Consider the following 24,174-nt stretch of genomic DNA (forward strand, 5'->3'; position numbering starts at 1 on the left):
CGCGCGCGGGGGGGGGGATGGTCGGGCCAACCTCTCTCGCGCGCGGTGGGGGGGGGATGGTCGGGCCAACCTCTCTCACGCGCGGGGGGGGGATGGTCGGGCCAACCTCTCTCTCGCGCGGGGGGGATGGTCGGGCCAACCTCTCTCGCGCGCGGGGGGGGGGGGGGGGTGGTCGGGCCAACCTCTCTCGCGCGCGGGGGGGGGGGAGATGGTCGGGCCAACCTCTCTCGCGCGCGGGGGGGGGGGGATGGTCGGGCCAACCTCTCTCGCGCGCGGGGGGGGGGGATGGTCGGGCCAACCTCTCTCGCGCGCGGGGGGGGGGGGGGATGGTCGGGCCAACCTCTCTCGCGCGCGGGGGGGATGGTCGGGCCAACCTCTCTCACGCGCGGGGGGGGGATGGTCGGGCCAACCTCTCTCTCGCGCCGGGGGGGGGATGGTCGGGCAAACCTCTCTCTCGCGCGGGGGGGGGATGGTCGGGCCAACCTCTCTCTCGCGCGGGGGGGGGGGGATGGTCGGGCCAACCTCTCTCTCGCGCGGGGGGGGGATGGTCGGGCCAACCTCTCTCTCGCGCGGGGGGGGATGGTCGGGCCAACCTCTCTCTCGCGCGGGGGGGGATGGTCGGGCCAACCTCTCTCTCGCGCGGGGGGGGGATGGTCAGGCCAACCTCTCTCTCGCGCGGGGGGGGATGGTCGGGCCAACCTCTCTCGCGCGCGGGGGGGATGGTCGGGCCAACCTCTCTCGCGCGCGGGGGGGGATGGTCGGGCCAACCTCTCTCGCGGGGGGGGGGGGGGGGGGATGGTCGTTCCAAGCTCGCTCACTCTCTCTCGCACGCGGAGGGAGGGAACGGTCGTTCCAAGCGCTCTCTCTCTCGCGCGCGCGGGGGGGGGGTCGGGCCAACCTCTCTCACGCAGGGGGGGGGGAGAATGGTCGGGCCAACCTCTCTCACACGGGGGGGGGGGGGGGGGGGGGAATGGTCGGGCCAACCTCTCTCACGCGGGGGGGGGGGAATGGTCGGGCCAACCTCTCTCACACGGGGGGGAATGGTCGGGCCAACCTCTCTCCACGCGGGGGGGAGAATGGTCGGGCCAACCTCTCTCACGCGGGGGGGGGGGAGAGAATGGTCGGGCCAACCTCTCTCACGCGGGGGGGGGGAGAATGGCCGGGCCAACCTCTCTCACGCGGGGGGGGAGAATGGTCGGGCCAACCTCTCTCACGCGGGGGGGAGAATGGTCGGGCCAACCTCTCTCTCTCGCACGCGGAGGGAGGGAACGGTCGTTCCAAGCTCTCTCTCTCGCGCGCCGGGGGGGGGGCCGGGCCAACCTCTCTCACGCGGGGGGGGAGCAATGGTCGGGCCAACCTCTCTCACACCGGGGGGGGGGGGGGGAATGGTCAGGCCAACCTCTCTCACGCGGGGGGGGGGGGAATGGTCGGGCCAACCTCTCTCACGCGGGGGGGGGGGGAATGGTCGGGCCAACCTCTCTCACGCGGGGGGGGAATGGTCGGGCCAACCTCTCTCACGCGGGGGGGGGGGAGAATGGTCGGGCCAACCTCTCTCACGCGGGGGGGGAGAATGGTCGGGCCAACCTCTCTCACGCGGGGGGGGAGAATGGTCGGGCCAACCTCTCTCACGCGGGGGGGGAGAATGGTCGGGCCAACCTCTCACGCGGGGGGGGGGGAGAATGGTCGGGCCAACCTCTCGGGGGGGGGGGGGGATGGTCGGGCCAACCTCTCACAAGGGGGGAGTAGGTCGAGCAGGCCAACCTCAGAGGGGGGGATGGACGAGCAGGCCAACCTCAGGGGGGGGGGGGGATGGCCGAGCAGGCCAACCCCAGGGGGGGGGGATGGCCGAGCAGGCCAACCTCAGGGGGGGGGGGATGGACGAGCAGGCCAACCTCAGGGGGGGGGGGGATGGACGAGCAGGCCAACCTCAGGGGGGGGGGATGGCCGAGCAGGCCAACCTCAGGGGGGGGGGGATGGACGAGCAGGCCAACCTCAGGGGGGGGGGGGATGGACGAGCAGGCCAACCTCAGGGGGGGGGGATGGACGAGCAGGCCAACCTCAGGGGGGGGGATGGACGAGCAGGCCAACCTCGGGGGGGGGGGGGGGGGGGGGGATGGACGAGCAGGCCAACCTCAGGGGGGGGGGGGGGGGGATGGACGAGCAGGCCAACCTCAGGGGGGGGGGGTGGGACGAGCAGGCCAACCTCGGGGGGGGGGGGGGGGGGGGATGGACGAGCAGGCCAACCTCGGGGGGGGGGGGGGATGGACGAGCAGGCCAACCTCGGGGGGGGGAGAATGGACGAGCAGGCCAACCTCGGGGGGGGGGGAATGGACGAGCAGGCCAACCTCGGGGGGGGGGGGGGAATGGACGAGCAGGCCAACCTCGGGGGGGGGGGGGAATGGACGAGCAGGCCAACCTCGGGGGGGGGGGGAATGGACGAGCAGGCCAACCTCGGGGGGGGGGGGGGAATGGACGAGCAGGCCAACCTCGGGGGGGGGGAGGGAATGGACGAGCAGGCCAACCTCGGGGGGGGGGAATGGACGAGCAGGCCAACCTCGGGGGGGGGGGAAATGGACGAGCAGGCCAACCTCGGGGGGGGGAATGGACGAGCAGGCCAACCTCGGGGGGGGGGGAATGGACGAGCAGGCCAACCTCGGGGGGGGGGGGGGGGGGGGAATGGACGAGCAGGCCAACCTCGGGGGGGGGGGGGGAATGGACGAGCAGGCCAACCTCGGGGGGGGGGGGAATGGACGAGCAGGCCAACCTCGGGGGGGGGGGGGGGGAATGGACGAGCAGGCCAACCTCGGGGGGGGGGGGGGGAATGGACGAGCAGGCCAACCTCGGGGGGGGGGGGAATGGACGAGCAGGCCAACCTCGGGGGGGGGGGGGGAATGGACGAGCAGGCCAACCTCGGGGGGGGGGGGGGGGAATGGACGAGCAGGCCAACCTCGGGGGGGGGGGGGGAATGGACGAGCAGGCCAACCTCGGGGGGGGGGGGGGAATGGACGAGCAGGCCAACCTCGGGGGGGGGGGGAATGGACGAGCAGGCCAACCTCGGGGGGGGGGGAATGGACGAGCAGGCCAACCTCGGGGGGGAGGGGCAGTGGACAAGCACGCCAACCTCGGGGGGGGGTGGACGGGCAGGCCAACCTCAAGGGGGGGGAATGGAGGTGGGGGGGGCATAAGCATAAACGAAAACAAAAAAGACATCCGACATCCCCAGGCCTCATGAAGCGGGGCTAAAGCGCTAAGATCCCTTGGACTCACCATCCCCTGGCACCATTATTTTGCTCTGCCGCTGCTGCTCCTCCTCCTGACATACTCCATATATGCCCCCTCCACACTCAGCCCTGACAAGCAGCCGTGGCTGTCTATGAGCATCCAGGGCCACGGGACTACCGACTTCAGGTTTTATGGGCGCACGAGCCACACATTTTCTACGAAGGGCCAAGCCACGGCAGCAATCGGGTAACTCGGGCCGAATCACAAAAGAGTATTGGCGAAGCACTTGAAGCATGATTTGGAAGCACCTGCCAGGGTCCGAGAACAGACGACGTACACATTTCTCTTTTAGAGCCGTCCCACTCGGACGGGCTCTGGTTGACTCACTGCTGTGAAGGTTCCTTATCTTCTTTATGGTGCCATCTGTTGCGCCCCATAAAGAAGATGAGAAAGCTTCTACCACAGCAGTGAGCCTAGTCTGAAAGGGACAGGGCTAAAAGAGAAAGAAGATCATCACTAGGACCTCTTTTCCAATGGATGGACACAGTTTAGCATGAACGGTGACGCCAGCCAATGGAAAAGAGGGGCGGGGCTTAACCTCACTAGTGAAAAAATACCCAAAGCCATTAAATCTCACAACTTCGACTGCGCATGTCCGCACAGCCTTCGCAGGCCGAGACCTAAAAACAACTGAAGGAGCTAAGCAGAGCTCAGAGGAGCATCTCTACGAAACAATTGAGAAGCTACAAAAATTACATGGGGCTAGGCCTAGTTTCAGCTGTGTATTAGCTTTGCTATTTTGGTTTACCAGGGACTCCCATCTTAACTACTGTGAATGATTCAAGCATGTGAATCTATGAAAATGACAATGCTGGAGTAATAGCTTTATATTAATCACATAGGAGAAACCAAATGCATTTACACCAATGCTTGTTATTAAATATATCATTTTATGTTTTATAGAGAGTGTGATTAAAGGTAAATATTCTTTTATTGAGGTACTTTGCTTTTGCCTTATTGTGAATAATGAAGTTAAAGTGTGAGAGATGTATGGTTGAATGATAAGGCTAGCACGGAAGTTGATAATCATCAAGGGGAGCCTTTGTCATTTGGTACAAACAGAAAAAAAAAATCGATGATCGAGAAACAATTATTTAAGTCTTATATATATGACGCACATTAGAAACTGCTTTAGTAAAGTATACTGACCTGAAGAGTCTGCTGGAATAGTAACCACTCTTCACAATTCAGTTCACTTTCTGGCACGGACAACAGCATCTCAAAGCAACTCCTAAAATACAAGTTAGGTCATTTGAAAACACTGCTTGACCTACATATCGAATCATCCTTAAAAATAGGCAGAAGATTACAAACTGTAAAATTAACTATAATAAACATCTATATGACCTAAAAGGGGGAGTGAGAAGCTATGTAAAGGCAACCTTCAGCCTCCCAGATTACAACAAGTAACACCACAAAGGAAGGTTAACCTTTTCTATCTTGATCTCTAAAATCTAAAAGATCAGTTGCGGGGTCCTAGCATGTCTCAGGACAGTAGAGAGTCCGTACCCAGATAAATAAGTGCGATCCTGGCATCTCGTGGATATTTTAGTAGGATTCTTTTTACCGGAACCTCACCCACGACACCTAGTTTGAGTGGGTGGTCTTAACACAGTTTGTAACCGGAGCTCTTTCTAAGGAATAACAGATGCAAATTAAAATCGCATTAAGGAACCCAAGTCCTGTTTACTAGCAAGGTGCTTTGGCGAGAATAAAAACAGTGGGATGTTTATTGGGTATGATGATAAGCAGAACTCTTCAGCTAAGGATGAAGGATTTAGAATGTGAATTAAAATTGCCTTCTGGATCCTAACTCCGTTTTACTACTGAGGTCTTTTGGCAGAGATAAAAACAAAGATGTGTGGGTACAATTACCCATAAAATCAGAGGGTCTACATGTTTCAGCCTTTTGTATGCCACTAAGAGTCAGTAAGCTTTCTTCAGGCCCAAAACCTATGTTTAATCCCTACAATTTGGGGTTTATATTTACAACTCTGGACTACTTAAATGGAACAAACAGGTATGCAACATACAGGCCCTAATGGACCTTTTCCTCTTCATGGTCTATGTCCTATATTTAGTGAGGCTTCGTAAGTCAATGGGGGCAGGCGATCCCTATTGTCACCCATTTGTCAAAGGACACTGCTCCCTGTAGACCCACTTGGCGCTCCACACACCTTGGAACAACCACATTTCTGGTCCTGAAGAAAGCCTACTGACCCTTGGAGGTATACTAAGGGCTGTAACAAATCAACCCACTGATGTTATGGGTCGTTGTAAAGCAGCTCTGCAGACCTGGTTCCTCTGGCTCTACAGACCTGGTTCTCCGGCTCCAGAGCTGGCCGGGTTCTCCGGCTCCAGAGCTGGCCGGGTTCTCCGGCTCCAGAGCTGGCCGGGTTCTCCGGCTCCAGAGCTGGCCGGGTTCTCCGGCTCCAGAGCTGGCCGGGTTCTCCGGCTCCAGAGCTGGCCGGGTTCTCCGGCTCCAGAGCTGGCCGGGTTCTCCGGCTCCAGAGCTGGCCGGGTTCTCCGGCTCCAGAGCTGGCCGGGTTCTCCGGCTCCAGAGCTGGCCGGGTTCTGCGGCTCCAGAGCTGGCCGGGGTCTGCGGCTCCAGAGCTGGCCGGGGTCTGCGGCTCCAGAGCTGGCCGGGTTCTGCGGCTCCAGAGCTGGCCGGGTTCTGCAGCTCCAGAGCTGGCCGGGTTCTGCAGCTCCAGAGCTGGCCGGGTTCTGCAGCTCCAGAGCGGCTCTAGAGCTGGCCGGGTTCTGCGGCTCCAGAGCGGCTCTAGAGCTGGCCGGGTTCTGCGGCTCCAGAGCGGCTCTAGAAGCTGGCCGGGTTCTGCGGCTCCAGAGCGGCTCTAGAAGCTGGCCGGGTTCTGAGGCTCTAGAGCTGGCCGGGTTCTGAGGCTCTAGAGCTGGCCGGGTTCAGCGGCTCCAGAGCGGCTTAGAGCTGGCCGGGTTCAGCGGCTCCAGAGCGGCTTAGAGCTGGCCGGGTTCAGCGGCTCCAGAGCGGCTCTAGAGCTGGCCGGGTTCAGCGGCTCCAGAGCGGCTTTAGAGCTGGCCAGGTTCTGTGGCTCCAGAGCGGCTCTAGAGCTGGCCGGGTTCTCCGGCTCCAGAGCGGCTCTAGAGCTGGCCGGGTTCTCCGGCTCCAGAGCAGCTCTGCTGGCCGGGTTCTCCGGCTCCAGAGCAGCTCTGCTGGCCGGGTTCTCCGGCTCCAGAGCAGCTCTGCTGGCCGGGTTCTCCGGCTCCAGAGCAGCTCTGCTGGCCGGGTTCTCCGGCTCCAGAGCAGCTCTGCTGGCCGGGTTCTCCGGCTCCAGAGCAGCTCTGCTGGCCAGGTTCTCCGGCTCCAGAGCAGCTCTGCTGGCCAGGTTCTCCGGCTCCAGAGCAGCTCTGCTGGCCGGGTTCTCCGGCTCCAGAGCAGCTCTGCTGGCCGGGTTCTCCGGCTCCAGAGCAGCTCTGCTGGCCGGGTTCTCCGGCTCCAGAGCAGCTCTGCTGGCCTGGTTCTCTGGCGCAAGAGCAGCTCTGCAGGCCTGGTTCTCTGGCGCTAGAGCAGCTCTGCTGGCCTGGTTCTCTGGCTCTAGAGCAGCTCCGCTGGCCTGGTTCTCTGGCTCTAGAGCAGCTCCACTGACCTAGTGCTCCGAAAGAAGGGTGGGGTTTGTAACCAAAGAAAGGTGGGGTTTGTAACCAAATATGACTGCTTTGCGAGAGCCCCCTTTTTTTTCTAAATGCTGGATGATGCCCCCGGTAATTCTGGTGGGTATAAACTGCCTGTGTTTTTGAAAGTGCAGAGGAGATCTTTGTGAGGAAGTAGAGGTAGGCAGAGCGTGTGTGTGTGTGTGTATAAGTTTTAGCAGAGTGCGTATGTTTTGTCCTGCGTGCCGAAAGAGGGAGCAGAGCGAGTGCATATGTGTTGTCCTGTGTGCAGAGAGAGGAAGCAACTGAGCAGAGCCATACGCATCCACATCTTGTTTAAGCCGCACGCGCACATAAGCTGTTAGATAGACGTATGTGTACACATGTCCTGTCCTGAAAGCGTGCACATATCCTATGCCCCTTCGCCCACCAAACCGACAAAAATAGGTCTCGCCAAGGCGAGGAATGCATGCGCTGCGTCGCTAGGTGAGACCTAAAAACAGATGGTGGAGAAAATCAATCCATCATGCCCATTATCAATATGAGGCGTCACTATACCTAGTGACTTAAAAGACTTTGTTGAAGAAAAACAAGTTGCACACGTCCAAGTCCAACACTAGATGGCAGGAGTATGCAGAGCATTTATCTACAACTACAAAAGCCATGAACAAATAGTTTCTTACCTGTCGGTGTTCTTTGCAGCTTGAAGATCTTTCTGGATTCACTATGCTGTGCATTAGTCCGTGGTCTAGTGGTTGGGTCCGGAACGTAGTCTTTTCTTTATCTTTTTCTTTTTTCTCCGTAGCCCAGGTGGGCGTCTACGTCCCACCTTCTGGTATACTTCCTGTGACGTCGGCACGCTTCATGCGGAAGCTCCCACCTTTGGGCGCCATCTTCGGATTCTTTTTTCTTGTTTTTGTATTCTGTTTGTGAATCCTTGGCAATGTTTTCCAGTTCTTTCTTAAAGTAAATGAATTTTCACTTTGTCTCTTAAAGTGTCTGTTTATATTTTATTCCTTGTATTTCCACCTTCTTCTCCTACCTCATCTTTCTGGCGGAGGCGAGTGGGTTCGCTAGTGAATCCAGAAAGATCTTCAAGCTGTAAAACACCGACGGTAAGAAACTATTAGTTTTGCAGCGTGAATCTTTCTGGATTCACTATGCTGTGCATAGACTTTGTAGCGGTTTGTCATGTTTGTAGCAGCTGGGTGGAAGAAGAGCGTTGGTTGTTGAATATACGTTGAAGCACTTTGTCCTACTTGTGCTTCCTTGTTCATCTGTATATTCACGTAGTAGTGCTTAGTGAATGTGAGCACTGAAGCCCATGTTGCCACCAGGCATATGTCTTGAATGGGTGTGTTAGCCAGGAAGGCTATTGTTGCTCCCTTTTTCTGGTAGAGTGGGCTTGTGCCCCCCTCTGTTAGTTCTTGGCCTGCCTGCTTGTGGCAGAATTGTATTGTTTGTGCGATCCATCGTGCAGTAGTGCCCTTTCTCCTTGTTCCACCACTATATCTCCTCTTACACTACATGCGTTACAACCACTAGATCTTCCCAACTCCCTGTAGCTCGTGACCGTTGTTGCAGCCATTCTTGGAATGGTCTCACGTGTAGCCGTATATTGGGGACTAGGTGTATGCAGGACGCCATCATCCCGCTCGCTGTCCTCACTGTCAGAGCTCGGCCCTTCTGGTACTGACATGTCTCTTTCAGCAGGACAAGTGTTCTCTTGTCGCTGGGGAACACTTTGCTCTGTATGGTGTTGATCTGTGCGCCTAAGAAGATCTTCACTTGCTCTGGTTCCATTGAGGATTTCCCCCAGTGTATTGAGAATTCCAGTTCCGTTAGCGTTTTTGTGACACGTTGTGCCTGTTCCTTGCATTGTTTGTAGGAACTTGCTTTTATGAGCCAGTAATCGAGGTAGGGGTATACATGGATCCCTTCCCTCCTTAGGTGCGCTGCCACGGCAGCGAGGCACTTGGTGCGGATTTTAGTGTGAAGGCCAGGGCGGTGAACTGGTAGTGTGCTTTGTTGATGGCAAATCTCAGTAGATGTTTGTGCTGTCTGTTCATGGGAATGTGTAGGTAGGCATCCTTGAGGTCTATGGTGGACATAAAGTCTCTGTCCCTTATCTGAGGAATGACTTCTTGAAGAGATGTCACCTTGAAATTTTGTGTTCTTATGTATTTGTTTAGGAACCTTAGATCCAGGATGGGTCTTAGGGTTTTGTCTACCTTTGGTACGAGGAAGAAGTTAGAGTACACTCCCTTGTTTCTTTCTTTGATTGGTACTGTTTCTATGGCTTCCTTGTGGAGGAGTTCTTGTGCTTCCTCTGCGAGTAACGCTAGCTCTGTTGCTGAGTGTGTTTTCCTTTTCAGTTTCCTGTTTGGTGCTTTCTTTTCCAGTTGTATGCAGTATCCGAACTGTATGATGTTCAGTATCCATTTGTCGGTTGTCATTTTCTTCCATTCCTGGAAGCAGTGTTTTATTCTGCCTCCTACTGGTGTCACGTTTGTTCATCTTTTGTCTGTGTAACCCTTTTTTGCTGACTTTGTTGTGCCCCTCCCCTAGAGGTGTCGTGTGGCTGGGCACGGTTGGTGGTGCGGAGTCACTTTGAAGTGGGTTGCTGGTCCCCACCTTCTTGTTACTCCACATCCATTCGCCCTCCCGCAAAAGGACTGGCCCAGAGGCTGGTATTGCCAGGTTTGTTTTTGCTGACCCTGCTGTGCTTGGTTGTCGCCCTGGTAGCCCTGCTAGAATGTCTGAGGTGACGTTCCCAGCTGGTTTCCCCCCCTCTTCCGTTTGGCCTCCGTGTCGGTGTGCCTCTCCTCATTCCTCTGAATTGCAAGGTCCCAATGGACCTTGCAGTTTCATTTTCTTTTTTGAGTTGGGTGAGTTTCTCATCCACTGGTGCTCCGAACAGGGGTCCACCATTGAAGGGGGTGTTCAGGATGTTATTCTGTACTTCCGGCTTGAACCCTGATATTCTCAGCCAGGCATGCCTTCTCTCTGTGACCCCGATCATCATGAGCCTGCTGGACATGTTTGCCGCATCCAGGGCTGATTTCAGGCATGAGTTGGCTGTATTCTTGCCTTCCCCCACCAGGTGTGTTGCCCTCTGTTGGTATTGCTCAGGGAGGTGTTTGAGCAGTTGTCCGACTTCATCCCAATGCTGGTACGTATGCCTGTTGAGTAGGGCATTAGAGTTGGCAATGCGCCAGTGTACTGCTGCATTCCTCTCTATTTTCCTTCCAGTTAAGTCTATCCTCTTACACCCTTTGTCAGGTGGTGGACCTGAGTTTGTGGGAACATTGGCCCTTTTTCTGGCTGTTGCTGCAATGATGGAGTCCGCTGTGACGGATCCCTGGATGTAGGGAGGATCCTTAGAGGAGTGTATGTATTTTTTCTCTGTCCTGGGTGTGACAGACCTCCAGCTTGCTGGTTCTTTGAATGCTTCCCTCCCCTGGCCCAGGACACTTGGTAGCATGGGGAGGAATTGGCTCCTGGTTTGAGTGGGGAGCAGGGTCTTGAGGAGGAAGCAGGCTTTTGGTTTTTCTTCCTCCAGTTTCACTCCATAAGCTGTTACGCATTCCTGATGACCATGTTGTAGGTCTCCAATGTCATCTGCCGGCGAAGGACTCAAAGGATACGTCTCCACAGCCTCTTTCTGGCTTTCGGCGTCGAGGTCCTGCCAATCCAGGTCCTACGCCATCGAGGATACAGAGTTCAAACTCATGCGCTGGTCTTCTTCGCCTTCCTCGAAGTAGTATGGGCCCTCTTCCTCTTGGTGTTCCTGGGGCTCGGGAGTTTTCGGCAGCTCTTCAGGTTCTACCTCCTCCTTGTCCTCGACAGGATGGTGCACCTCTTCATCCGCTCGTCGAATCCTCTTTTCTTTTGCAGGATGTTATCCATTTCGACCTCGAGCCTTCTCTTCCTTTCCATCTCGGTGGCCTGTTCGGAGTCGAGTGTAGACGTCGACTTCAAAGAAGCCTTCGGGTCTTTTTCCTTTGCCGTCGAGTGCTCCTTTTCGGGGGCGTGCTTAGACGACCTAGGCTTTTCAGGTGTTTTCGCCGCTTGGGAGTCCTTTTCGAAGGATCCGCTGGGCTGTTTTTCCCTGGATGCAGCCGTCTAAATTTTCGGCGCCAGTGCTCCCTTCGTGGACTTATACTCTGTTTTTCGAGAATCTGACTCAGGTTTTCAAGAGTCTGTCGGGGTTTTAGGGGTCAACGTCTCTCCTACCTCTTTTGTAGTTTTCTTATCGGTCTCTACGACCGTGAAGTCATCTGGTCCCTCGCCGATGTTGCCCTCTTCGTGACTGGAGAGACCCAAGTCCTGAAGCAATGGAGCTTGGCCTTTTCCTTGCATGCTGTGGTTGGCTATCCTCTGCCTCTCTAATCCTGAGAGTCTTCAGGGTGAAGACTGAGCAGGCGTTGCAATTCTTGCTTTCGTGGTAGACCGGCAGGCAGAGGTTGCAAACCGGGTGCTGGTCCATCTGCGCGTACTTGTGGTGGCAATTGCGGCAGAATTTGAACAGAGTCTTGTCCATTCCTGCGCTCCCGGGGTCCCCTGTGTGTGCATTCTCCATTGGAAGTGGAAGTATTCGAAGTTCTCCTCCTTCGTCGTCCCGGCGGTCTTGTTCCTGGATGTCTTTTCCAAACTTTTTCGGTAGATTTCAGCTTTTTTTTTCTTTTCTCCAAAAAATCTGGAACCTCTCAGTGATGATCCAGACTCACCAGCAGAAAAAAGAATCTGAAGATGGTGCCCAAAGGTGGGAGCTTCCGCAGGAAGCGTGCCAATGTCACAGGAAGTACACCAGAAGGTGGGACGTTGACGACCACCTGGGCGGAAAAAAAAAGAGAAAGAAAAAGAAAAGACTAAGATTCTGGACCCAACCATTAGACCGCGGAATAATGCACAGCATAGTGAATCCAGAAAGATTCACGCTGCAAAACATACATCTATAGTGCAGCGATAGTGATGCTAGGTGTGTGTGATCTGTAGTGAGGGGGAAGAACATTGCGGTAATCGTTACAGATAGCTGGACCCCAGTTAGCAAAGGATAACAGGTGAGACAAACAGCCTTCACAGAAGTGGGTAGGAGGGAGAGAAGTATGAACAGACCATGTGTTTTCTCTTAGACACAAGACCCCTTTTTGTATTTAAGATTATCAGGATTTCAATGGTGCTTGAGCAGAGATACCATAGAGATAAAATCCAGCTCTCTGAGGTCTACAGTGAGCTGAAGCATTCATATGAAGTAATCTTAAAATCACAATGCAACCCATGTGGGAACAAAAGAACAGTGGAGCTTTACTTTCCTACTAGCACCATAAATGGACTATGGCAAATTCAGTGATCAATTTGGAGGCTGGCCAGTACCAGTGATCATAGAGAGACCCATGCTTTCAAAATTCCCCAACCATCAAATCACTCTAGAGGTACAGCGGAGGAGTACTTTTTCTGGACTTTAAACATATACATTTGGCATAAGCCTATACAATATATGGGAGCAGAAGTTTCTAACATGGAGAATGGGTGCACTAAGACTGCACTGCAGCTCTTTTAAAATGTTCTAATACATCCTTTCAGCTTGAGGACGGTGTACAGGCTTACTGAATGAAGTTCCCTCCTGTTTGTTGAACCTCTGATACTGATACAATTCTTGCCAAAGGCACATTTCATTACCCAAACCTTGACTTCAATACAGGCCAAAAAGAAAATCCTTCCCAGATACCCTCTTTCAACATTCAACCCAAATCTAAAAAAAAACAATTCCTTGTAACAATAACTGTGAAGCCTGAATTTCTTTCAGATGAACATACAGTGCATTATTCTGCCATCTAGTGGTTGAGTCCAGAGGCACAGCCCTGCTTGAATACGCCCTCTGGTGCTGGCTCTAGATACATTCCTTTTTAGGTCTCGCCTAGGCAGCCCACATGCGCTGCATAGGAGGACCTTTAGCTGTCGCTCTGGTCCTTTTCAAGTACACATTGGTGCTTGTGGCGGCATCCACCTTGCGGTTGCAAGCAGGGGCACGCCACGAGTGCAGTGCTTGAAAATGAGCAGACTGCTCTCCCGGCTCGACATCCGTGCGCTTTAGTTTGCGGCAAGCACGCGCACCACTCTCGGGCTCACCACCTGCTCCCTACCTCCTCTCCCTCTCTCTCTCTCTCTTTCCTCGCCCACTCGCTCCGCCCTCTCCATCTCCTTTTTGACGACCACTTGTTAACAAGGGTGTAAAATGAGAAGGTTTTATGTTTTTGGCGATATACCAGTTTCCAGGCAACACATACCACACACTCAAGTATCCACTTTGTGGTCTGTGTTGACTGGACATCGGCATGTCAAACCTTTTAACTATTTGAAGCCCTCATCTAAAAAGGTCTCTTACATTTAGTGCCTTTAAGAGAATCGCCTGACAATCCATCAGTTGGCTTAAAGTACTCATTTTGTGTGTGAATATTTGTCTGAGCACAAGCGCCTTCTCAGAGTGTGTTTCGAGAGCGCCCAGTATTTCCATATTCTGCACATCAGGCTCTGCGTCTAAAGGGAGAACACATTTGATGCACCGACTGGTGTCTGCTCATGTCACAGCTCTGACCCTTATCAGGCCCAGCGTTCGTGTAAAGCAGCTGGCGACCCAGATAAAGGCCCTGGTGCAGACCCGGGTGAGAGCCTTTCGAGTCACTTGCATCTGCAAAGAACTCCCGCTTTCCATTGCGCTGGTGGAAGAAGAGAGAAAACTACAGGCCGTACAAACACTGTGGCACTAGGATTTTAGAGATTGGAGTACAATACATCACACTCTGATGTTTAGTGCCTTTTTGGGGTGAGGCACTTCAAGACGCGCAGTAAACCTAATCTGAATGCATGCACTTGGCTTGGTGAATTTCATGTAGCACAGGCAAACATTTGTTGCATGTTCTGAACTACTGCACTCTTGTCAACCACTTCTGGCTTACATAGTACTCGAGTTTGTAACATATTTAATTGAGAAAGTTTAAAAGAAAGATATTTTGGATCTGAAAGACTACCTAACCTCGCTTCGAAAAACGTTTTTTAACCAAGACAGGGCAGGACCATGTTTGCACGAGTTGCAAGTGAGTCGCAGAGGAATGTTCTCAACTAGGCTTAAAAAGTTACCTACAATAACCGTACACAATTAAGCGTTCACTGAGAACAAGCATAACAGCTAGAAAGGGAGGAAAACAGGATGGTGCACATCAAAGAAGCAACGTTATTGGCTGACGCCTGGATCTGTTGTGCGTGTGTACTTAGCACATTACTGCAGTCTAATTAGATTTTGCAAAAAAGAATGTGTTGGGTGCACACTCAGTTCTTTATTTAGTCATGAAAAAAACAATGCTGCCACAACAATGCTGGTGCACCAATTTGTTGCGACTCAGAATGTTCTGTAGATATTTCTGAAACCGGATGTGCCTTCAGTTAAAAAAGCAACAGAGAACTACAGGATTTTCTCTCAGAGAAATAGGAAGAAGAGGCATGCGTTTTGCCAAGGTTTATGGTTTGAAGAGCATTAACATAGAGGTTGGGGGATCCAGGATAGCTAGACCACGCTAGACTTCCCTAGGTATCTAGTTTTCAGAAACAGCTGGGTGTTGTAGGTGTGCCTCTGTAGCAGCTGAGCCAAGTTCCTATAACCTTTAGCAACCCACATTGTACAAAAGTGTTCATTTGACTGGGTGAAATGGGATGTCTTCTGGTCACATTTGGGTGGGGTAGCATTTTTATTTAGAGATCTGTGGAAATAGAATTGTAGAACATTTGTTATTACCAATTAGATTTTTCTACATTTCTAGCTTCCAATTTTACACAAGTTTAAAATAAAGAACACATTTTACTAAATACCTTCTGAATCACACGATAGTTTGGCTAACCCTAAATTCAGAAGTGTACAAATAAGTACTGTTCCCAAACTCAGAAGGTTGTACACATTCCAGAAACACATCGGTTTTCTGCATTTCCGTTTCCCAGTCATCAGATTTTACCATATTGTTAAACTTAGCCCTTCTGGCAGGTTCACCCCTAAACTTTTTGCTTTTAATGGTGACCTGGTGATAGTGAAAGTGCGCAGAACCCAAAAAATCACCGTGTCCCAGTGGAAAGTGCGTGCGCACTCTGAGTGCGTGGAGTAAGGTTGGCCTGCCCTCCCATAGGAATGCATGGGGAATGTATGTGTCCCTGGTAGTTCCTGATGCGTGGGGTGTACAGGCCCGAGTCTGGTATGAGCGGACTCGTGTGATTGAATGCTGCGAAATGATGTATGCAGTGTGTATGTGTCTAGTGTGGAAGTGCCACTTCTAGACATGGCTGTACGTGTGCTGTGAGGGTGCTGGAGTGTGATTGGCTGGAGCTGGCTGGCAAGCCTGGCTCCAGGAAGACTGGATGGGTCTGCCCAGTGGAGAGATTAGCATGAGTGATGTGAGGGAGGGAGGGCTGCACCTGGTTCCTGAATAGGGCTGGGCTTTCCCCACACAATGCTGGTTCCGCCCCCTGTGGTGCGAGTGATGACCCTAGCCCTGCCAGTGAATAGAGTGAAGGGCTGAGCACATCAAGGGTGCTCCAAAATCAGCTGCGACTGGTTTCTCCCCCACCCTGCACCTACATACAAAGGAATTTACAGTATAAGAAGGGGCTGTGTCCCCTTACAAGTTGTTCTCTTCCAGGATCCTGTCTGAGGGGGCTGCTGCTGTTGCTGGGCAGGAGGACCACCACTTGGACTGCCTCCCTGCCTGGAGGCCCAGTGAGCTGACTCTGGGCCCAGCCTTGCCCCCCCTGCCTGCCTAAAGACTATTGCTGGACTGTTTATTTCCCTCTAAATGCCTGGAAGTGCTGGGATGGCTTCCTAGCGCTGACAGCGCTTTATTTGCTCCTCCAAGCGCCTTTGTTTTGCATCTAGCGCAGGAAGCGCTCTATTTGTAACTATAGCGCTTAGGAGCGCTTTGCTTGCTGGGGCCGGTGCCCACCCGGCATCCTTCCCGCGGTGTGGGGGAGCTGAGCGGCGCAGGTGCCCACCCCGCTCATTGCCGCACTCGTCGGCCGGTGCCCACCCGGCATTGCCCCACTTAATTTGTGGTGTGCCTGTTATTTAGGGGGACGAGCGGGTGCCACCCCGCATCGCCGCCCAGACCTGGAGCAATTCTCGCCGCAGCCCGGCAGCGCCGGAAGTCAGGCACCTCTCGCCCGGGTCGTGGCCGGGCCTGACCGTCTTCCGGCTTCCGCGGGACCACAGTGGGAAGAGTCCTGCGCGGGCTGCACCTGGCTGGTCTCCCGTGAGGAGAGGGAGACCAGCGCCAATCCCCGCAACCCCGACTGGAGTCAGCCTCCCACGGCGGAGGCGTCAAAGAGAAGGAGATCGCCGCCCAGGGGACCGGAGCAAGAGAGGACCGAAAAGGAGAGAGGCCCGAGGAGCGGGAGCTCTACTGGCACCCCCTTGAAGGATAAGAGGTGCGCTGCACTCCAGGCACACCGGTGAGTGGAGCTGAGCCGGGAGAAGGGGGTGTGAGGCCGAAGCCCCGTGGTTGTTGGTGGGAGAGAGAGGGGGACGCCGGGGCATATTGTCGGTGCCTGCTCCCCCAGTGTGCTGGCTTTCTTCTCCAGGCATTCCGGCATTTTTGAGTCCCTCGAGTGGTACTCCAACGGAGTCAAGCAGCCTTCCTTGCGAGCCTGAGGGCTCCAAAACCTCTCGGGGCATCGTTAAAGGGTAGAGCGGCCCCGGCTGACAGCGGGCTGCTCCCCAGTGCTGAGGGCATTTTGTTTCTTGCCCACAAGAGGCTCAAGGCGCCAGATTTGTTGTCAGAGCCACGGAGGCTCTAAGTGGCATTGCATTGGTCAGAGCCTGCGAGGCTCAAACAGGGCACATTCTTTACGAGCCCCGAGAGGCTCTTGAGTGCCCAAATTGTTGGTTTAGAGCCCAGCGAGGCTCCTGAGGGCCCAATCATTTGTGCAGAGCCTGTGAGGCTCCACATTGGCCCCCATTGTCTTCACAGCTGCCCAGCACTTCGTGGGCAGCTGCTACGTTTAGGCCCCTGATTTTGGGACACAGGGCATCCTAGCCCTAGAGAGGCCAGTTGGCCTAGGGACTGCCACAGGTTGTGGCTAATGTGATTTTTGCACAATTGTGTTCTTTGATACACCTCTGAATGTTTTTAGGCATCATGTGTTTTCCTTCCCTGCACCTCTGAATGTGTTGTTTATGCATCCTGTGCCTTGTTCCTTACACCTCTGAATGTATGTTATGCATCATGTGTTATGTGCTTATACCACTACAGGTATTGTGATACTTAAGTGGTTGTTTTTCTCCTAGTACAGGTGGTGCTAGTGAGGTCCTGGTTCCCTGCGCAATATTCTCCTAAGGTGGTTAGCGTTGCATAGGTGGTACTTACCTGGTACCAGTAGTTACGAATTGTGTGCTACAGTGATTTTACATTCTATGTTCTAAGTGCTAGTTCTAAAAGTGCTGATTCCTGACAGTGGTCCTGGTGGCCCTGTCTTGTACATATCCCCTGTAAATTCTGCCCGTGCCTGTTGGCACATTGTAAAGTGTGTGTTTTTATCTAATGTGTTTTGGTGTAATACAAAGGCTATTTTTATACATACCTTGTGTGGAGTTTCCTTTGTGGTGGGCCTTGGGTGTTGTTGCTGGGGGTGCATGCGCAAACACTTAACTCACATTGCCTCCGAGTTTAGCCTTACTGCTCGTGCTACGTTACCAAGGGGGTGAGCAGGGGTTATCTTGGTGTGTAACTCCCTTGCCCTGACGTGGAAGTGGTGGTCTCTGACTGACTTTGGCGCAAGCCCTGGCCAGCCGGGGATCCCATTTCTAACACATATGAACTGCTGCATGTTCAATACATGATGAAAACCCATAAGCTGCAGCTCAGTTGCTGGTCGTATCTTTTATGGAAAACCTATTAATCTTAATATCTTAATCCGGATGAAACCTGTACAAAGGGATGAAAAGTTTGAGGACGACCTGCTAGCTTGGTCATCTATGTTGTCATGAGTTTCAGGAGTCGCAGACACGGTTTGTGCCCAGGGGCGTCGCTGAAGGGATGGGGTCTCTAGACTCGGAGGGGTGACTGTAGGAAGGATAAATGTAGGGGGATGGCTGAAGGGTCACTGAGATAACCAGGGATCATTTACAATATCTCACTCTTCCCTTTGATGTGGTGGCGTAACACGAAACCCGTTGGGAACAGGGGGATAAACGTGTTACATAATGACATGGAGATTCGTACATAATGTAAACTGTTTCCTCTCTCTCCAGTATAACAAGACTTTGGTTGACATTAACTATTTACTCCTCTGAATAAGGAGGAGTACGAAGGATTTTATTTGCGAAAGACTTGTGTGCTTTTTGCTATCCCTTTTTCTCTCCTCGGATCTCTCTGTATTTGTGAAAAAGCAATATGCTGGAATCGTTCATTTGTATCTGGACAGTGTGGGAAGGAAGATGAACATCTAGAGATAGACTCTTACTGGAACGCTTTTTTGATGTGATATCCCTATATGCCAATAAAGTTACTTATAACTTTTTTTAAAAGAGAAAAAAAAACTGTATTACAAATGTGTCGCACTGTCCAGCTTTGCGCCGTGGTGCACCTTCACACTGGGGCAGGGGGAGAAAACAGGAACAGTGCGTCCTATTACTAATGAGCGGCTCTCAAGGCAAATGTGAACATGCGGTTGCCCGGGGCAGCTATTATTGAAAGTTAGACTGGTTGATTGAAGCAGCTGATCGGTTTTCCACAGTGCAGGCGAACTCACCTGCCTTTCAAAGGACGGACAAATATCCTCTGGAGGTGGGGGCAGAGAGCAAATGCATCCACCTGCAGGGGAAAGGCTGGTGGGTCCATGGGACTACCTTTAACCCTCCCTCCACTCCGTGCACTTCCTTACAGCCTACTTGCCTCGCCGTCCATGTCCATAACACGGCAGGGGCACAGAATCAAAGTGTTTCCCTCATTTGATTAGGACCACGCCCCATTGCAAAAAGGGGAACTATGCAAAGGAGGAAACATCCTCTTAATATGGGGCAGGCGCTGGATATATTAAAGAAGGGGTGGGGCCCTTATGTAATATTACTCTTCCAGGGGGCTGCAAAAACAGGCACGCACAACTGTTGCACACCCGGGGCATTGTCTGTGAAAAGCCCTATATGTTATAGGGTAAGAAACATTGTTTATTTGTATCATATGTGGATCTAGCTACACATGCAATGATTTGACTGCAAAGCAGTTTTCCCCCCCAAAGGGGTGGGTAGTTAGCAGATGATGTAGATGTTTAAAAGATTATTCTTAACACAGTTTAACTGAAAAAAGCCAGTTGGTGAGCGTGAAGCTACACAGTAGTGTTAAGAATGTGTGAAGTTGACCAAGTGGCAGCTTTACAGAGGTTAACTAAAGGGGATTCTATGTTGGAACGCCATGGTGGCTTCTCTTCTGCGTGTGGAATGTGTTGTAGGAGCCACAGAAAGTGTGCGCACAGATTTGGTACATCAGGTTTGTATGCATTTAACAATAAGCCTCGCAATGCCTGACTTGCAGAGTGGGTGTCCTATGTGAGGTCTAGCAAATGCTTAAAAAAAATAAAAAATAAAAATAAAAAAAAAGGTTGTTTTACGTAAAGAAATGTTCCTACCAAAATAATACATATCTCCCTTATTACCACCTAGTTCAGTGGTTAACCTTTAGACTTCTCAGAAACCCAACTTAATTATTACTGGAACAAAAGGACCCCCTCACTGAATCACTTTTGGAATCCGGAAAAACCGGCCCCCGCCCTCGGCCTCGCCCCCCCCCTCCCACTTACTCATTACTGGAAGCTGGGGACCTTGGCCTAAGCATTTTTGATGATTTGAATCGCAAAATACACAAAAAACAGAAACAAGCATCCATGAAACAAATAGACAAATTATTCATTATTTTATTTAGTTCAAGGTGGACGTGCTTCTAAATTCAATTGAGGGCACTCAGTCCATACTATATTTTTTTTGATGCACAAGCAGTGCTCCCACAAATCAATCTGGGAATACCAACCTAATTTTTAGCCTGCAATTCCTTCACATTTACAAAACCTTTTAAAGTGTAACTGTAAATTGTTGTTCTTTATGTGTATACACTTAATTAATCTGTTAGTATTTAATTTTCTGAGCAGTTGCGGATGTCCCCCTCCGCTCCCCCACGGAGAATGCTTTGTGGACCCCGAGGGGCCTTTAATCACAGGTGAAGAACCACTGATCTAGACAAAAACGGCAGATTACAAGAGTGGAGTGGTTCAAATGGTGAGCCAATGAACAAATGAAAACATGCTCAAATTACAATCAGGGACATGAGGAATTTTGGGTGATTGCTCTTTTGAGGTCTTCCATAAACACTCCAACACGGTATTTTGAAACGTGACGCTTGTCCCCTCTCCGTTACGTATGGTGTAACTGTAGCCAATTGTAAATGGATGGAAGCGTATGCTAACCAAACCGGATGAAGATGCAGCAGGCATTAAATGATATCTTGCGCAAAGACTTTGAAGGGGTCTATAGATGTTTATTATTGCAGTATCGGACAAAGCTTTTTCACTTTGCTACATAGGTCCTGAGCTGCCAAATTGTTAGGTTGAGTTGTTTGGGTTCGGAGATTCCAAGATACCCATGATGAGTAAGAAGGAATAGGTTCAGAAACTTTTTTTCATGAGGGCGGTCTAACGTATCCAGGAGCAAGGAGTACCGAGGTCGGCGCCACTATGCTTCATTTTCCTCACCACGTAACATTGGGTGGGAGAGGAGGAAAAGGGTAAACAGTGCAATGCCCATGGACTGTAGATGTGGGTGCCAAACTTGAATATTTTGCAGGTTCAATGGTGGCAAGCAGTTCGATGCCCAGAGTGTGCCACTAATGAAAGTACCTTTGCAGTACTTGTGGCTCCAGCTACTATTCACAGACTTATTGATGCACCCTGATAAACAGGTTAATAAATCTGCCTGCCCCTGCCAAGTGCTCCACTAACAGTTGTACGCTAATCCAATATTACAATGCAAAACCTCTGTTGACAGCAGACATCTGGGGTGAGGTAGGGGGGTGGGAAACCTTCCTGGTCATTCTTTAGGCTGGACACCAAAAAGGGCTGGGTCTGCTGGGGTTGGAGGTGGGAATTTTTGGTGTTGATGGCAATTGTTAACTTGTGGCCTTTGAACAACATTGTTGGTGTGCTAGGCAATGTGGTCTGTTGCTGCTACCGATTAGGCAGTCGCCTAGATTTTGAAAGACGTGAATGGAGTTTCTGAACAGATGTGTGGCCACTATTGCTAGACACTCTGAAGAGCATTTCAGCCATAGTTGCCCTGACTGCTGTCAACATACCAAAGAGCTGAAGTACCGGTGGTGGAAAGGATGAATATGGATGTAGAATTACGTGTCAGAAGTCCAGCACTGCAAAAAAGTCCCTTTGTCGGAGCCCCGGGAGGATGTCCTGCAGGGTGGCCATTTCAAAGTGCTACAACGGATGTAGTGGTTCAGCAGTCAAAGGTCAAGGATTGGCCAGAGGGACCCCTCTTCTTTCTGTGGTGTGCTGTGGAATTAGGAAATAGAGGGAGTACACTCCTTCACACCTTGCTGATATGGGTGCACCAGATCAATGGCTCCTAGATCCGGAAGCACTTGCACTTCCTCCTTGAGCAGCTGAAAATGATCTGGTTTGAGGGTGGAATGATTGATTGAGTGGTGTGGAACTTAAGACAGTACCACACATATACTACGGAGAGCACCCATCTATATGCGGTAATAGTCTACAACTGAGACAAAAAAACGTATTTTACAGGTGCGGGGAGGGGTGCAGAAAATGGCACGAGCATCACAGCTTTGCAGCAGAGGTACCCCAGTTGGAGCTACTTTGTCCCTTGCCCTGGCCATTACCTCTGTAGCCACTCCATGAGAAGTCTTTGGAGGGCTCCAGGTCTTAAAAGGACTGCTGTTGGTGTGAAAGGACTGCTGCTGGTCTGAAAGCCTTGCTTTTGTGTGCACGCTGGTGCCTTGGATTTACCTCTAAGTTTGGCATGTATTTGGCAATGCCAGGTCCTTTATTTTTTCTGCCATCACACCGATCTGAGAGCTTAAGGCAGTGCTCCCCATCAAAGGGCCCATTAAAGATGTGCTGTAGCAGCTCAGGGCAGAAACTGGAGATCCGGAGTTAGGCATGGCAGCGTAGGCGAATAATGTTACCCTTGACCCTGAATCCAGGCAGGTCGCTCCCTCTGCCACCGTGCAGACCCCCGGCTTAGCGCTGCTGCTGGCCAGTTGCATCCGCTGCCTCCCTGCAGACTGGTCAACCTCGTGCTGACCGCCGCCCTCATCCTCCTCGACCTATCAGCCGCATTCGACACAGTCAGCCACCGCACCCCAACAACTCGCCTCCACCACGCCGGGATCCAAGGAAAAGCTCTGGAATGGATCACCTCCTTCCTCTCCGACAGAACTCATAGAGTCCGCCTCCCCCCCCTTCCGCTCAGCGGCCACCAAGATCTGCGGCGTTCCTCAAGGCTCCTCGCTCAGCCCCAACATCTACATGAGCCCCCCTGCAGCCATCGCACGCCAACACAATCTGAACATCATCTCCTATGCTGATGACACCCAGCTGATCCTCTCCCTCACCAACGACCCCGCCACCGCCAGAGCCAAACTCTAGGACGGAATGAAAGACGTCGCGGAATGGATGAAGCTCAGCCGTCTGAAACTGAACTCAAACAAGACGGAAGTCCTCATCCTCAGACCATCACCCTCCGCCTGGGACGACTCCTGGTGGCCCCCCGCACTGGGCAACGCCCCCAATCACACGGACCACGCTCGCAACCTGGGCTTCATCCTGGACTCCTCCCTCACGATGACCAAGCAAGTCAACGCCGTCTCGTCATCCTGTTTCAACGCCCTGCGCATGCTCCGAAAGATCTTCCGGTGGATCCCCACCGAAACCAGAAAGTCTGTCACCCAGGCCCTCGTCACCAGCCGACTGGACTACGGGAACGCCCTCTACGCTGGAACCACAGCCAAACTACAGAAAAGATTGCAGCGCATACAGAACGCCTCTGCACGACTCATCCTGGACATCCCCCTTCACAGCCACATCTCTGCCCACCTGAGAGACCTGCACTGGCTCCCCGTCAGCAAGAGGATCACATTCCGGCTCCTCACCCACGCACACAAGGCTCTCCACGACATGGGCCCCAAATACCTCAACAACCGCCTCACGTTCTACATACCCACCCGCCAGCTCCGATCCGCCAGCCTCGCCCTCGGATTCGCAGAAACACCACCGGAGGAAGATCCTTCTCCTACCTGGCGGCCAAGACATGGAACTCCCTCCCCTCCCACCTGCGGCTGACCCAGGACCATTTCTCCTTCAGGAAGCAACTCAAGACCTGGCTCTTCGAGCAGTAGCAGCACCCAACCCCCCCCCCTCTCAGCGCCTTGATACCCTAGCGGGTGAGTAGCGCGCTTCATAAATGCGATGATTGATTGATTGATGTTAGTGTGTCTGCATGAGGGTGCATCTGATGTTCACATTATATACGACTTTGCCCTCTCCTCTCGTGTGCCTCAGGGAGATGTTTAATGAGGTCTTGCATTTCTTGCCAATGATGCTGGTCTAGGAAGAGACCAGCTAGTGTTGCAGCATCTATACACTTTCTACCTTTGTCACGCAGTGGGGTATGTCTAGTTGCTTGTGCTGAAACACATTTGCATGTATTGTGTACAACCAGTGAGCCTGGTATAACTTGACCATTGATGTACAATGGGCCACCCGGAGCAGGTCCGTACTTTTTTCCCCATCATTTGGATTGACAACCTTATTTTTTAAAGGCTCTTGAAGATGTGCAGACTAACATGCCAGTGGCATAGTGAGGGACAGCATCCATTTCCGGACTTGAAAAAAAGCCTACACACGGAAATCATCCTGGTCCTGGACAAGGTTCATCTTTACATTGAGTGGACGGTCCGCTGAATTACCGCATGGTAAGGGGTAGTGTCATCAGATAGAGAAGGATTGTTAATGTGGTGTCCATAAGAAGGTTCTCAACAATAAGCAGGATAAGCAGCAATTATTTTCAAAGTCGAAGGGATGGAAAACCAAAAGGCTGATCCCTAAGAATCCGAGAATGCTTTGGTCCTTGAGCTAGCACTCGCATTTAATTTTCGAACCAGATTGCAGAAAAAGCAATCTGAGGTGGAATCCGTGTTCTGGAGCATTGTGGACTAG

At 52.5% G+C, this 24,174-nt stretch overlaps 1 protein-coding gene across 2 annotated transcripts in view; it reads right to left on the reverse strand.

Annotated features, from left to right (window-relative positions):
- RLF (RLF zinc finger) overlaps nt 1-24,174 on the reverse strand; it is a 320,814-nt gene that overhangs the window by 181,912 nt on the left and 114,728 nt on the right. For both annotated transcript variants that reach the window (XM_078682707.1, XM_078682708.1), the window contains one exon: nt 4,432-4,513. In XM_078682707.1, the coding sequence (XP_078538833.1) occupies nt 4,432-4,513 (82 nt within the window). The remainder of the gene's footprint in view (nt 1-4,431; nt 4,514-24,174) is intronic.

Source organism: Lissotriton helveticus, chromosome 3_1 (assembly GCF_964261635.1).
Source record: "Lissotriton helveticus chromosome 3_1, aLisHel1.1, whole genome shotgun sequence".
Taxonomy (NCBI): domain Eukaryota; kingdom Metazoa; phylum Chordata; class Amphibia; order Caudata; family Salamandridae; genus Lissotriton; species Lissotriton helveticus.